Here is a 15,236-nt window from a genome sequence, read left to right as displayed (position 1 = left end):
GCATTGCAGGATCTCCTGCTGATATGAAACCTTTAATCTGAGCAGAGGGCAAAAAAAATGTAATTTACACTGACTGAAAATATTGACTGCTGATATCTGTTGAGCTGAGGGAGGAAGGAGTCACAGAAGGAGGAGTCCCAGGAGGGGGAGGAGGGGTCACAGGAGTCACAAGAGGAGGAGTCACAGGAGGAGTCAAAGCATGAGGAGGAGTCACAGGAGAAAGAGTCACAGGAGGAGGAGTCACAGGAGGAGGAGGAGTCACAGGAGAAGGTGGACGAGGAGGAGGAGGGATGAGGGGTCACAAGAGGAGGAGTCACAGGAGGAGGAGGAGGAGTCACTGGCGGACGAGTCACAGGAGGAGGAGGAGTCAAAGCAGGAGGAGGAGTCACAAGAGGAGGAGGAGTCACAGGAGAAGGTAGACATGGAGGAGGAGGAGTGGTTTATCAGCTCAACAGATTCTGGAGAGGAAAGGCAGGTGGAGCCTGAGACGTGCAGGAGGACCCACCAGAGTTGAGCGATATCTCCAAATGATTTGCAACACTGACGGCTACTAAAGCAAACTTTTCCCTTCGTATAAACTCAGACATGGTTATGCTCGCAGCAGCTCAAAGGGATCCAGAGGACTCAGATCACAGCTCTGTCTTCTGTGACTGATAAACAGATAATGTGCCAAGTTTGAGGAAAAGTGCAGAACTAAACTAAACTATTTATTTAAAACTTACTATTCAAAAAGTCCAAAAGCCGAATAAAAGCAGAAACTTCATAGGAGCATGAGGAAGATCTGACAACGGACAGGCTGACAATCAACTGACAACAAGAGGGAAGGAACACCACGGCCCTTTCCAAAAAGCCACAGTTCAGTATGGAGTGCAGACTTTTCAGTAGACTGAACCCTCGTGGTCATTCAGTAGGCGTTTTTTGGGTCCACCTCAGTAGACTGAACATTTCAGCATGGATACTAACTTCCTTGTTTTGTGCAGTATGGTTTGGATGCGAAAATTAAATGTAAAACGCCTCAAAATCAAAACAAAAGATGTTAAATAAAACAAAAACAAACAAGGACGGATGCGGCCGGTTCGGGTAACGTGCCTTTCAAATGTTAAGTTGTTCAATTGTTTACATGCAATGTGAAGTTTTGTATTATTCACTGAGCCATCGTGCAGATCACATCTGAGCTGGAGGGTCAATAACACGAGGCGGGCTGATGACGCCACTTCCACACTGAACGAATCAGATGAAGGAGGAACAAATATCGACCTATACTGAACAGTCCTAACAGGATACAGCACGGAGAGAAGGGACCGTCTACTGTCAGATTCTGGAGGCTCTTTGTAATTTAGAAGCACCCTGAGACTAAATACACACTGAGGTAATCAGACACAGGTGAGACAACGAGGGCGATCAGAACTGGAAGGAAACACAGAGAGGCAGGAAGAAAGACAAGAAACACGAAAGAACTACAAAATAAATCAGGAACAGATATCTCAGGACTTTAACAATACACACAAGAACAGAGAAACTTTACAAAATAAAAACAGGACACATTAAAAACTAAACTGGGAAGATTAACAATCGGATAGATAATTACAAAACAAGAAATAAACCGACTAATGAAGAGTAAACCACGACATAAAGTACAACCATGGGAGCAGAAATGATAAATGAATCCTTTTCAGTCAAACTGACTTCCTGTTAGTCTCTGCATGATAACAAAGAGCTGTTTGTACAAACATAAAGCCGACTTCAGCCCCGAGTGTAAACACTGATCTGCATCCAGGAGACACACCGGGACAGGAATCCAATCACAGCTCAGAGGAGATATAGTGAGAGAATAAAAAACCATCAGACCGTCATAGTAAAGAAAATACTGCAGCAGGGTTGTTTAATTTCAACATTTTGCATTCAGTCCAGCAGCTGAGGTAACACCTGCAGTCATCCATATTTGTTTCCTGCTCCACCGGGAAATTGGAGCTAAATTACACCTCCAGCTGAAAATGAAGAAATTGGATTTTTCTGTTGCACACGTTTGTGTGATAAAAATGTTGGTGCCTGTTTCACAAGTCGGGTTGGTCTGACTTTGTACAGACTGATGCATGAGAGAACGATCCAGAAAATACTGGACCCATATCGGTTTTACTGTCAACAAACCTGCAGACCTGAACCAGACCTCCTGATAGACGAGAGTCCATTACACCCTTAGATACTGAAACAATCTTTAACACCATCAGAATCCTTAAAGCAGATATATCATCCTCTCTTTCAGCTTTAATGATGTCAGTCTGGGTCACCTGTTGAGCAGCGTTGTGAAGTGTGTAGCTCAAAAATCTCCTTATTCATCTGATCCTGGCGTCAGTAAAATCCCTCATTTCAGCCTCTGCCTCATTTCAGCTGCTGTCTCTTTAAGACCCAGGTGCCCACTCTCCTCTGATTGGCCAGCTCTGTTTGCAGACAGGGTCATATTTGAGTGAGCTTCATGTGTGGGTGTGTCCTTCAGAAATCTGCTTTTATTGGTATGAAATGCCTCTTTAAATCAGCTATAGCATCAAAGAACAATTAACGTAAATCTTAAAGATTCTGTAAAGCAACAATTTGTAAGAACTGCACTGTCGTAAGACACACAGAGTGCTGTTAACTCCTCCCCCCTTCAACAAGGAGGGCGGAGAAGACGACAAAGACGTTGCGTATCAACCAGTACAGAGACGGGCTAACTGTGCTTTGTAGCTGAAGGCTGCTGTGTGAACTAGCACCGTAAAGACGTACACACTACTCACCAGATGACCTCGGCCCGCTGACAAAGTTGCATAGTGCTGAAAACAGGCGAGCGGGGCGCTCTGTGGACGCCATGAGAGAGACGCCATTCTCCCTGTTGGGAGCAGAAGTTACGATTGTTGCTTTAAATGAACAGCACTTATCTATCATTTGGTGTTCCTCAAGGCTCAGTCCTCGGTATGCTTCTTTTTTTCCATCTATAAGCAAAGATTATGTAGTTCAAAATATTTAACTTCCAATTCCAATGACCTGATCTGTCTCTCAACCCCTCTCTACATGCCTGTTAAGAAAATATGACTCTTTATGCTTTACAATCAAACAAAACAAAACAGAGATCCTCCTGTTTTTCCACCAACAGCACACAGCCTTCAAAACATTATCGTATTCTGACTTTATGCAAATGTTTGGAACATGGGGCCCACATCTTCCAGCTCCGAACCCTGTCCTAGATCAGGACTCTGTTATCACCTCTATGTTTATTAAAGCCACTTGTTTCCTAAAGACGTAATCAGTGAGACTCCCTGCTGCAGCCAGACTCCTTTGCAGACGTAATGATAGCTGTACGAGCATCTTCTGTTTGCATCGTTAGTTCAGAATCTAGGTCTTCTGATTAGCATGCTAACCAGGTCTGTCCTTCTTGTTGTGCGAAGTAATGCAGCCACAGATTTAGGAAATCTCTCTTTAAACACCTCTTTGAAGCACACAGCGTGATGGAGTGTGTGTGTGTGTATGTGTGTGCGGCGTCCTGAAGGGTATTGCAATGTTAAGTGATATTAGATGGTGGCTGCCTGTTGATGCATTCGATCCGGGTTGATTTGACTGCTATAATGACGGTGCTCATCCCGAGGAGAGGAGCTGCCCTTGACAGGAGAACGATACGGCTGTTTGGAGGGTTGACACTCTTGGCTTTGATTGAGCGCTGTAATCACGCTCACACTGAAGGAAACATCTCTGCTGCTTCCAAACAAACAGACAGTAACTGACGGGCTGCTGTGTCGAATGTTTGTTTCCATCTGTGCTTAACGAGAACTGATTGAATGCATAATTCAGCTTGTGTCTCACACCCTGGGGGGTCCTCTCAGGTTTCAGTGTGAGGTTTCCTCAGGATGCATGTCCCTGTAATTGCTGCTACACTCTGAAAATATTGTGCTGTTGAGCAAATTACTGTCAATACCAATAAAGAGTAACTGAGATGCTTAAGGACATGGAAATCATTTGGGAACACAAACGGAGCCGAAAGCCATGAATGTCAAAGTAAGACGCTTTTAGTTTCTAAATGACCCCGACCTGACAGAGCAGATATTTTTAGCCTGCAGACGTGGAAACAGGATCTTTCAGGCTGTGTGAGACTCTCCCAGCAGGGGACCTTTTTCGATTTGTCCCAGAAGTGGCTGCTGCAGATCTCCTCGGCCTGATTAGATGTGTTGTTAGACTTCACACAGGAGTCTTGCGTCAGCTGAAGAGGACACACGTGTGCAGAATCACTCTGCTGTTCTGTTGTGTCTTCGTCTGCTTATTAAGATGGAATCACTTTTATGAGCAACAAGGCCACAGAGGTTAAAATCCTGCATGGTAACATTCAATGATCAGAGTTTCAGCTCTAAAAAAATACTGAATGTATTTAAACTCTATTCATTTCTATTTTAAAAAACATTTTAAAGCAGTTTGTGTTTTTGTGTCCAGTAGTGACATAACTTTCCTGATATCAATACAAAGCCCATCCATCATAAAAAGTCACATGGTGTGCACACCATGAATTACATCAACTGTGATGTTACTGGCAGCTGCTGGTTCGTTTGAGCCGAAATGTTGAGCAGCTCTGAGTGTGTGTCAACCTTTAAAGACAGGGTTACTCATTTCCTCCACTTTTGAAGATGTTGGTTGAAATTGTCTTTAGGTCCTGACAGAAATTAATTACTCATGTTCTCAGAAAAAGGAACAAAGAAAATCCATCATCTGTATCAGTTGTAAGCCTGAAAAAACTTTGACCAATGTCTGCCACGAGGTACCAATCTGATGAACCAATCAGACGCCTCCCTGTCTCCCTGCTCTACCTCTTGCGAGCTCTAGCCCACACTCAAAGCGCGTCAGCAATGACAGAGTTTATACTGTGAGTTTACTTACGGCTGAATGAGACATGAGACGACGTAGTTTCTACACAATGCAAGAGATGAGCTGAGGTCCACTTCTGGAGCAACGGCGCTCGTGCATGTAAGTGAGGGGGCGTGGCTTTTGAGGGAGCACAGAGGGGAGGGGCTGGGTGCAGACGGTGCACTAAGGGAATGCTACTTTCATCATGCTAGTTTTCAAAAACTACCAACCCTGCCTTTAAATCCTACACCTTGCTCTAAGGAGGTGTGACGTCCTTCGTAAAGTATGGATGATAAGCATTCTTCCTTCTTCACATTTTTTGTAAATGGCGGCCATGTGGTAAATTTTGTAATTGCATATAATCGGATGCTACCCAGTGGACCAATCACAGGGTGTGCAGTCTGCGTTGTTAGTAGTAGTTTCATGTTTGACTAGGTGCCATCAGGCTGCGTATGTTGAGTTCCATCCTCATGTCTGACACTATATTTCAGACATGAGGTGTCTACTGACCCACAAAATGTGAAATAAACCCATTAAGTCATTTGTTTGTGGTCTGCATAAGTCTTACAACAGAGAAAAATGCTCCGTTTCAAATGTGCTCTCCTTGTGATGTCACAGTGGGATTCTGGTAAAATCCCCTCCCCTCCCCTGGTATCTCCACCCATGGACTCCACCTCCAGCGTAGAACAAAACTTTTGAGCAGGTCCGCCATATTTATTCTCTCTACAGAGGAGTGATGTCTCCTGGGAAAACTCAGAGAGGGGTCATTGCATTTAAAGAGACACACACACCAAAACGGAGCGTTCTGAGAGAGCTGGTTTATACAGGGTCACAAACCTCCTCTGGTGCTTGATTCATGTTATATTTTGACCAAAACACAGCACAGATGTTTCATTTAGACCACAGGAGACTGTTTGAAAAGGTGCAAAGGGGGGATAATATGTACTCTTTAAAGGTTTATTGAACTAGCTTCTCTGATTGTTTATTTCCACTTTTCTGAGATTTGTTTACAGAGATTCTGTACTTTTGATAATTACGGTTTCTAGACTTTCAGAGACTTTAACGACAGATTAATATAGAAACAACAGGTAGTCATCAGCATACAGGTTTATTAAAACTCTCTAAACAAGAGTCCAACACAAACTGAAAGTCACAACACACACTGAGAACAGGGTTACATTCACACACACATTCAGCTGCTCCTTTAGTTCACCATGTTGTTCATCTCAACATCTGCTGCTGCTTCCTGTCAGATACATCATGATGATAATAATCAGACCTTTGATGTCATTACAAAGAGGACTTTGGCATCCTCAGGGGCGTGTCCAGACCTTTTTGACCTGCAGGGAGAATTTGCAGCAGCCTGTTCAAAACAGCCAGAACAGTTAATTTCAAATTAAGTCCCGCCTGTGATTAGCCAAAGAGCGAAGCATAGATTTAGATTTTAGGGTGGCCAATCAGATTTTGAGGGGGCCCTAGCCACTCCTCTGGACACGCCCTTGGACATCCTCAAACTTTCATTTCTTTGAAGTGTTGAATGGTGAATCACCAGTGATTTCACTCCACCAGTATCCAATCACCTCGTCTTGTTTGCTAACAGACTGGCGTCACAGCTGCCGTCCTTTTTTACACAAAGTATATAAACAGTAAAATATTTCAAGGCCAGACATGCTTATTGATAGAAAACATCTCGTCTTTTCACACAAATGGAATCAGCATGCCTAGAACAAAGACTCTGTGATCGTACTCGTTATCTTCAGACATCTATTCGTTATAATTCATCTTTTATTTTCATTATTCTTTCATATTTTGGAGTTCTTTCATCCCGTCAGAAAAACCTCAGAGTTCCAAGCTCGGGTTGTCCTTGAACGTCCGTTGAATAAAATATGTTTTTTTTAAATTGTTTTTTAATTGTTTTGTAGGAAATTATTGAACTCTTTTTTTTTTTCTTGAAAATGACACATCCACCGTTTGAAAAGGTGAAACTACTGCTACAAAAAAACGTCAATAGCACCAAATTAAATCAAAGGATGGACGTGTGGGCGGGTTCAATCTGAAAATACGCTCACATGACGTCTGAACATTGTTTTCAAAGGTACACCATCTAGAAGACCAAACTAATGACAAAGTACAAACATCAGGCTGCCGGGTCGGGCTTCAAGCAGGTTACAGAACGCCATGAATCCTCCAGTCGTCTAAACCTCACAGCCGTAGATCTTCAGGCTCGCCATGTGCAGCCGGAGAGTCGGCCTCAGAGTCTGAGAGAGTCCAGCACCTTCTCCCTCTGTCCAATGTTCTTTTTTATACATTGCATCAGTGTTGGACATGAATGGTCACATTTAAAGGCCAAACTCTCTGCAACTGCCCGAAAGATTGTCACAAGAAGAAACGAGCCGCCAATTCAGAGAAAATGAAAAAACACATAAATACTCATCTGAAACAAAAGTAAGACGTGGAATGTGCTGCGGATGAAGAATAGTATCTGAAAGACACTGATGGTGCAAAGACATGAACAGAAAACAAAGAAACAAATACAAAGACAACAACAGAAATCCTCGAGGCCTGTAGGGGGCGCTAAGTGGGACAGAGAGAGAGCACGGAGGCTTTCTATGACCTGACCAAAAAACAAAAAGACAACATCAGAGAATTGTGTTTTAAAAGGGAACAACCCAACTCGAAACTCCAGATCAGATTCTATGAAGTAAAAATTTCATGAACAGAAAGCTCAGCTCGTCCACATGTAAACGCAGTAACACAAAAACGCTCTGTCACGGCTGTCGTGACCATACCAGCAAAGATGTCCTCTCCATTCCTCTGCAATGACCATTTCATTTTCAAAGTCGTCCCATCAACCTGAAGTCCTACCACGTTGGCAGCCGGGTTTGTGTCGTTGAAGTGTTGTACGTATGAAGCAGCTGTGACCTCCGTCGTCCAATCAGGCGTCTCTGCTCATCATCATAGTGGGAGAGTAACTGTGTGTGTATGTATGAGCGTGTAAAAAGTCCACTTAGCATCGTTAGCATCAGCGCTAGTTACGTCAGCCATCGCACTAATCTCATGAAAACTAAAGTGACAGCGTCGCACGATGACGTCACACGGAGGAGAAACCGACGCACAGCGTGACGTTACAAGAACAGAACTCTGTTCTCCCCGTCGACACAGAAACACCTTAAACAGAGTTTCTGAACATCTTCACCCTGGAAGGAGTTTTACTGAAGGAGAGTTTACAGAGACCTGAAATGTTGCAGAGAGAAAGATACGTTTAAAAAAAAAAAGTCTACATGAGGACGATTCCTGAAGTATTTCATCCACATCCCATTAGCGCCCCCTATAGGCTTGGATACCTCCACTGCAGGTTTGTTGTTTTGTGTGTTTGTTTCTTTTCTTCAGCTCGTTCGCTCGTTATGTTTGTTCTGTATGATTTTTAATCAGCTTCATTTCTAATCGTGCCGCCTGTTCCTCATCATAGAATCCTCCGGGCTGTCACAGCGGGATTACCTTTAGTCAGCCGACACCGACCGGCTCTGTCAACAACCTACACACACACACACAACCTACATACACACACACACACACACACACACACACACACACACACACACACACACACACACACACAACCTACACACACATGCACACAACCTACACACACACACACACATACATTGTTAAAGAAGCTGCCGATGGGTTGCATGAGTGACGTCATCGTTGTGTCTGATTTGAATAAAAATGGATGAATTTGAACAGAGACAAACTGCCTCAGTGAAGGCTGCAGCTGATTTAACAGATTCTTACTACAATAAATAAATGTAACGGTGAAGACGGACACATGCACACAGATGCTCGTTTAGCTAACTTACAGAAAAATTAAATGTAAAACCTTCCACATTTGTTTCTGTCACGTCACTCCGTTCTGCTTTTTAATCTCCTGTTTTTCATGTTTCTGTGCAAAATAAATATTCTGTTTTCCTTTTTCTGCAGCTTCCCATTAATGTCACAGCAATGGCAAACAGACCCAGTAACCAGGGCAACCAAATAAACCATAATTTCTACAAAAAACATGGAAGAGGCTACAAAGTGCTCTGGGAATAAAGCAACAGAAGAAGAAGAAGCTTCAAATCTTTGGTGTTTTTTCGTCTCATCAGGATGTCGTTAAATTAAATAAATTGATGAATTAAGGATCATTAATACATCTGACCCTCTTTTCCAGGCTCAGGCCTGGCGTCTCCTGATTGGTGGATTTGTGGGGCTGCAGTGTGCCGACAGATATTTGTAGCGCTGTTCCTCGTTCACTCCTAATGTGCTCACAAACTTCAGGGTCTGACCTCTCTTAATGAGGATTAATGCACGATCTCTCTCCCTCCTCCACATGCACACCTCACACCTGTTATTGATGTAGAGCTGCATGTCCACAACCTGTAGGAGCAGGGCTCAAATGTCATTCAGAGGGTAACTGTGGGATTCTGGGTAAGTCCCAAAGGAAACTCAGAAAGTGCCTAAGTTTGTGTTGTAGTCCTCATCAGAGCTCTCACACAGTCACTGATGTTTCAGTGGTTCAACACTCACACACTCAGAGTCTGACTCACTAAACATGGCGTTGCTTTTGCACCACTTAACCTTTTTAAATCCATCATAGGTCAGCGTCTGAGTCACAAACACACACAAAGGGTTAAATGCTCCCCTAACTGAGCTGCAGAGCAAACAGCCTCTCTGTGCGTCGCTATCATCCGAGCTACATGCTTTGAGAATTAGACCTTCAGACGCAGCAGATCACTTCTTAGTGTCTCCGGCCTTCAGTAAGAAATCACCTCAAAGTCTGTGAGAGTGGAGATTTGGATCGGGCCGATAAGAGTAAGATAAGATAGGATAAGATAAGAGTTTAGTGTTCATTAAAAGAGAAAGAGGAGACGGATGAATATGACCGATAGGAAAGTGGAGAAACGGTTAAAAAATAGTAACGGCTGAATGTGTGAAACTGGAGACAGTCCTTGTAATGAATCAGTGCTTCTCTACAACATTGGTTTTATGTATAAGACTGTGTTGCTATGACAACCAGAACATAATGAAGAGCAAGAGGATTTTTGAATTGAGAGTCCTTGAGTTTAACAAATTCACTGATATCCTCTGAAGCACACATTACTGCACCGTTTGTCCTCACTTCTTGTTGTTATTTACAGTGTGAAGAGTACAGCGTGCTGATTGGCTGAATGATTGCTGTGACATTTCATGGGATTTCTTTCAAATCCTTTAACAGATGGACAGTAAATACACTTCGTCAGACATTTGAAATGAAAGTCTATCAGGAAATGTTCATCGTCAGTCGGTCGTCTGTCGGGTGTCTCACGTGTTTTTCCTCTCGGCGCTGGCATCCAGTATTTTTCTCATCACTATTTCATCAGAACAAAACAAAGGAACAAAGAGAGGAATGATGGAGATGATGAGTCGTGTTTCTGTCCACTGGAATGTAAACGAGTCCGTCACTTGTAGGGCGGAGGGGGACTCGCTGGTTTGGTCAGGGTGTGTGGGGGGGTCTTCTCGGGGGCCACTAGTCATACGGGCCCTTCAGTCAGACCCTCCAGGGGGAGGCTGGTGGCATTGTCGGTAGGCTGCGGGTCATCCTGGTGGTGGGGGGGCGTGTGGGGGGCGGCGGGCAGACTGGCATAAGGCAGGTGGCAGTCCGAGTGCAGGAAGGGGGGGTAATGCTGCCGATAACAGACGTACGCAAACAACAGGCCGATCACTCCCCCGACGACGGCGTCTGAAAAACACAGAGACGCCTTTGAATAAAGTTATTTTAGATTCTGAGGAGGCGGAGAAACAACACCTGAACGTCTCTTTATCAGAGCCTCATTAACGGCACGATAAATACGGACCAGCACACACACACACGCACACACACACGCACACACACAAACACACACACGCACACACACACACGTACACGCGCACACGCACACGCACACGCGCACACACACACACACACACACACACACACACACACACACACACACACACACTAAACCACACACACACACACACACACAGCTAAACGGCTTAGTGGTTATGTCCCACGCCCCATGTACTAAGGCTGTGGGTTCAAAACCAACCTCTGCCCCCTCTCTCTCTCCTCCAAACATTTTCTGTCCCTCTTACAGTTACATATTTTTGGATACGTTTTCAAACCTTCTTGTGATTTTCTTTCTCACATTAACGAGTCTGAAGTTTGCAGAAATATGATGCAGATGAGCAAAAAGTAAAAAGTCAAGCTTTGTCAGGTTTGTCATCGAGAGGAGAAAACTATTTTTAAAGGTCCCATATTATTTAAAATCCTCTTCACCATGTTTCTCTAACTCTAATATGTGTCTTTATATATATATATATATATATATATATATATATATATATATATATATATATTTGTGTGTACCTGCACCTCTTTTCAGAAAATGTGTGCTCAAACAGGCTGTTTGGAGATTTTCCCTTCATGACATCACAAAGGGCAGTAACCCCTCCCCCAGGTGGGTGACACGCCCACAGCTAGGTGTTTGTTCTGCCCTCTGAGTCTGCCTTCTCACTGTAAACAATAGGACATGGAGTGAGAAAGCACGAGACACCCAAGCCAGAGAGGGGGCGTGGTCAGACACCGCTCATTTACATATTTAAAGGTACAGACACAGAAACAGCCTGTTCTGAGCAGGGCTGAAATAGAGGGGTTTATAGACATGATCAAATACAGGATCAGAGTGGATTTCGAACAAGAAACTTCACACACATGTTTTGAGGAGCTCTGAGACTTATTTACACTGAAGAGGAGGAGGATATGTGACCTTTAAAAGGAGGTCAGATTGATCATTTCTGATGCATTCATGGAGGTCAGGAAATCTAAACACTGATTGGCTTTGTGACACAGAATCAAGTATGTGATTCACTCGAGTGTTGTCTGATGTAGAACAGAAAGTTAGCTGCTCTAAAATGCAGATATGTGTTTAAAGTCAGATCACAGCTGATGGGAGTCAGGATGTCATAATGGAGTCGTTTTTCCTGCATACACCAAAAGGCTGCTGATACGTGATTGGTCGATACTACAAGCTGAAACCAAAACCATTTCTCATACTACAATGGAGACCCCCCAAGTGCAGATTCTACAGTTTTGCAGACTCTGTAAATAGATATGAGCTAAACGATGGTGCTCCATTAAGCGGAGTGATTGATGTTTTAATAAAAGTGTGATGGTGTCTCTGCGCTCGTTGATCACAGCCAGTTTTAAAGGTGATAAAATAAACTGAGAAGGATCAATCTGCTCTGAGATCTCACTGAGGCTGTCTTCCCTCTGGTCATCCCGTCTGCCATCAAACTGAAAGCTCTCTTATTACCCCTGCCCCCCTTCAAGCTACAATACATCACACTGCTACGGTGAATATTAAGCCATATTACTGCGTATAGATCACAATGACACGGCCGGCTGCCGGCTGAAGCAGCTGAAGGATTTCTTAATGTCAGAGAAATCATATTTCTCCATGCATCTAACCAAACTCTTTATTTCCTTCTGCTGAAATATCAGAAAACATCGATTTCCACCGTTCAGAAACCTCGCGATGCACAGGCCCTGTGAGTGTTTCATCGACTCCTGTCAGACGAGTTTAATAGACTCTGACCTGAAGTAATGTATTCGTTTTGTGGCCTTAATGAGACGCTGACTGTTAGCCCGGCCTTTCCCCCTCAGGACACGGCTCACCTCCAGAGCACAAAGAGAAGCAGGGACTATTAGTATCCATCACATGTGGTTCAGCGGCCGAGCTAATGGAGCTCCCAGCTGGTGTTTACTCTTAGAGCAGACCGAGGAGCCCTGAGTGTTAACGGGCTGAGCCGCCGCTGCTTCAACTGTGTGCCGACCAAAAGTCACCAAAATATTCTCCTCAGGAGAGTTTCACTTCTGGAAGATTTGTGCGGTTAAACACAACCTGCAAATATTCTCTAGATATGTCACAAAACCAAACTGGTTCACCTTAATCTCCATCCTCCTCCATCAACTGTGTCCTGCTGGGTCCAGATCCTTGGTACCAGATACTGGTCTGATGACCTGTTAGCTAGGATAAGTACCAGGTCCCAGTCTGATCACCTGTTAGCTAGGATCAGCACCAGGTCCCAGTTTGATGACCTGTTAGCTAGGATCAGTACCAGGTCCCAGTCTGATCACCTGTTAGCTAGGATCAGTACCAGGTCCCAGTTTGATGACCTGTTAGCTAGGATCAGTACCAGGTCCCAATTTGATGACCTGTTAGCTAGGACCAGTAACAGGTCCCAGTTTGATGACCTGTTAGGATCAGTACCAGGTACATGAGGATTAAAATAAAGTCTGAGTTCAGGATTTCTCAGGTCTTCCCGGAACAACTCCTAAAATGAAAGATTTTTAAATGGAATTTGGTTTGACCATTTCTGATGCAGAGACGAATCTGCATAAAGAGAATTAAAAATTTTAATTTGAGAGAATTCACAAAGTGGAGTGATTCATTTTGCATAACTGGAGGTTCTCAGCATGAATTATTTGCGATGCAAATTCCTTCCTCTTGTTGGGAACTCGTTGCATTAAACATTTGCTTTCAGTTCTGGTCCAAACACAACGTTAAAGGAGCAGTATGTAACTCTGACACCTAGTGTTTAAAATGGGTACTGCAGTCTAAATTCTAAACATCATAGAGGAGTTTGTAGGAGTTTTATATTTGTTGAATTTTTTGTGGAAATAAAATCTGGTCGTTAAAGGAGCTGTCTGTTTCAGTCGCGCTGCTCCTCCTGAACATATGGCTCTTTAAAACTAATTAGCACCATATGACAGAGCTGTCATCACATTACCTCCTACAGCCCACCCACACATACACTCCCCTCCCCTCCGTCCCCTCCAGGTCTCTCACCAGTCCTTACTGAACAGCTACACTGGAGCTGAATGTGATGATGCATTCTGCAGCCTGAGAAGTGAGCAGCTCTGTGTTTGAGTCTCTTCTTTAGTGTGGTCATGCTGATTGAGTCTGAAATGTGATTACAGCGTTTCAAAACGTGCTTCCCCTTGAGTGTTCCTTATTAATTATTCATATTATGATTATTAAACTGCCCCGAGCCCGGTGAGATTAAAACGTGTGCACAGTCATCTCTGTCAGGCTGCACAAACACATCAAATGCTCAGAGAGTTTAATAAGCAGGATTTCTTTAAATGCACTAAAACCAGAGCGGTGTCCTCGTGTGTGTATGTGTTCTCTGTGAGGCCGAACCTTGCCAGTGGTGTTTGTAGTCGCAGGTGCGGGACAGAGCGATCATCATGGCGCTGTAGAGAGGAAGCACCATGGCACACAGACGCCAGCTCCGCCCCCGTCCCTGATCCGTGAAACACTGCAGCTTTCCCGCCAGGTAGAAGGAGGTGAAGCCCAGACCGGAGAACGCAACTGACGGGAAGAGAAAGAAAGAGATGACTTTCACATATTCAGATAATTCATCAACATCTAAAACAACACTGACTCCAAACGCCCTTTTTAACTTTGAACTACAAACACGTGTTTTTTAATCTGGTAAATAAATAGTTGAGTCGTCAGCATACAGTGAGATGAGTTACCAAAGGAAGTTCAGTATGAAAGATGTGTGGCCCTAGAGAAGCTCCCTGAGTCATCACAAATTAAAATGTGCTTAAATACCAACAAATGTAAAAAAGACGGCTAATTATTATTTTTTTGTGGTTTTCCCGTCATGTACAGGATAGCTTTGTTTAAATGTTTATTTATTTCAAACTTTATTGAATCCTGCATCAGTCGACGAACAGAAGAGATAGAAGATGATCGCGTCCTTCATGTCAGCAAGCTTGCAATGAACTCTGGGTTAGTCCAACAGAAATGTCTGCAGACATGCGGACTTACAGAAAGTTTGTGATTTTCCGTTGAAAAGTCAACACCTGAGACCTCACACACCTGACGGTTTCACGGTGGAACGGCACTAAACAGTCACACAGGAACAAAGTGTGTGTTAGTGTGTGTGTGTGTGTGTATGTGTGTGTGTGTGTGTGTGTGAGCATCAATCCTTCACCCTGTCTTTGTCAACTGTTAGTATGGATTTTTCTGTCCTCTTCTCTTTTTTGTTGGACTTTGTTTGTTTTTGGTTTTTGCCTTTTTGTCTCCATTTTAAATAAATCATTTTGTTGATCTGCTCTTTGTTTTCCGAAACTTTGATTATTCCACATTGTGACGCCCCGTGGCGCCGCAGCTTTCACACATTTTGCATCTTAATAGTTTCCATTAAAGAAAACATTTTCCTTCCGTCTTCAATGTATCCAGAGTAACGCTGACTGAGAAGAAACTGAGGCAGATCTCCGTTTTCTCCAGCAGCTCTCGTCTGCA

The 15,236-nt window shown here is 43.7% G+C and overlaps 1 protein-coding gene across 1 annotated transcript in view; it reads right to left on the bottom strand.

Moving 5' to 3' along the window:
• Window positions 1-8,431: 8,431 nt before the first annotated feature.
• plpp4 (phospholipid phosphatase 4) overlaps window positions 8,432-15,236 on the bottom strand; it is a 47,662-nt gene continuing 40,857 nt past the window's right edge. The window contains exons 6-7 of the mRNA XM_061040586.1: window positions 14,124-14,294; window positions 8,432-10,618 (exon numbers count right to left, since the gene is read on the bottom strand). Of these exons, the coding sequence (XP_060896569.1) occupies window positions 10,410-10,618; window positions 14,124-14,294 (380 nt within the window). The 3' untranslated portion in view covers window positions 8,432-10,409. The remainder of the gene's footprint in view (window positions 10,619-14,123; window positions 14,295-15,236) is intronic.

This window comes from Labrus mixtus, chromosome 6 (assembly GCF_963584025.1).
Source record: "Labrus mixtus chromosome 6, fLabMix1.1, whole genome shotgun sequence".
In the NCBI taxonomy this organism is placed as follows: Eukaryota; Metazoa; Chordata; class Actinopteri; order Labriformes; family Labridae; genus Labrus; species Labrus mixtus.
This window is presented reverse-complemented; position numbering and strand designations above follow the sequence as displayed.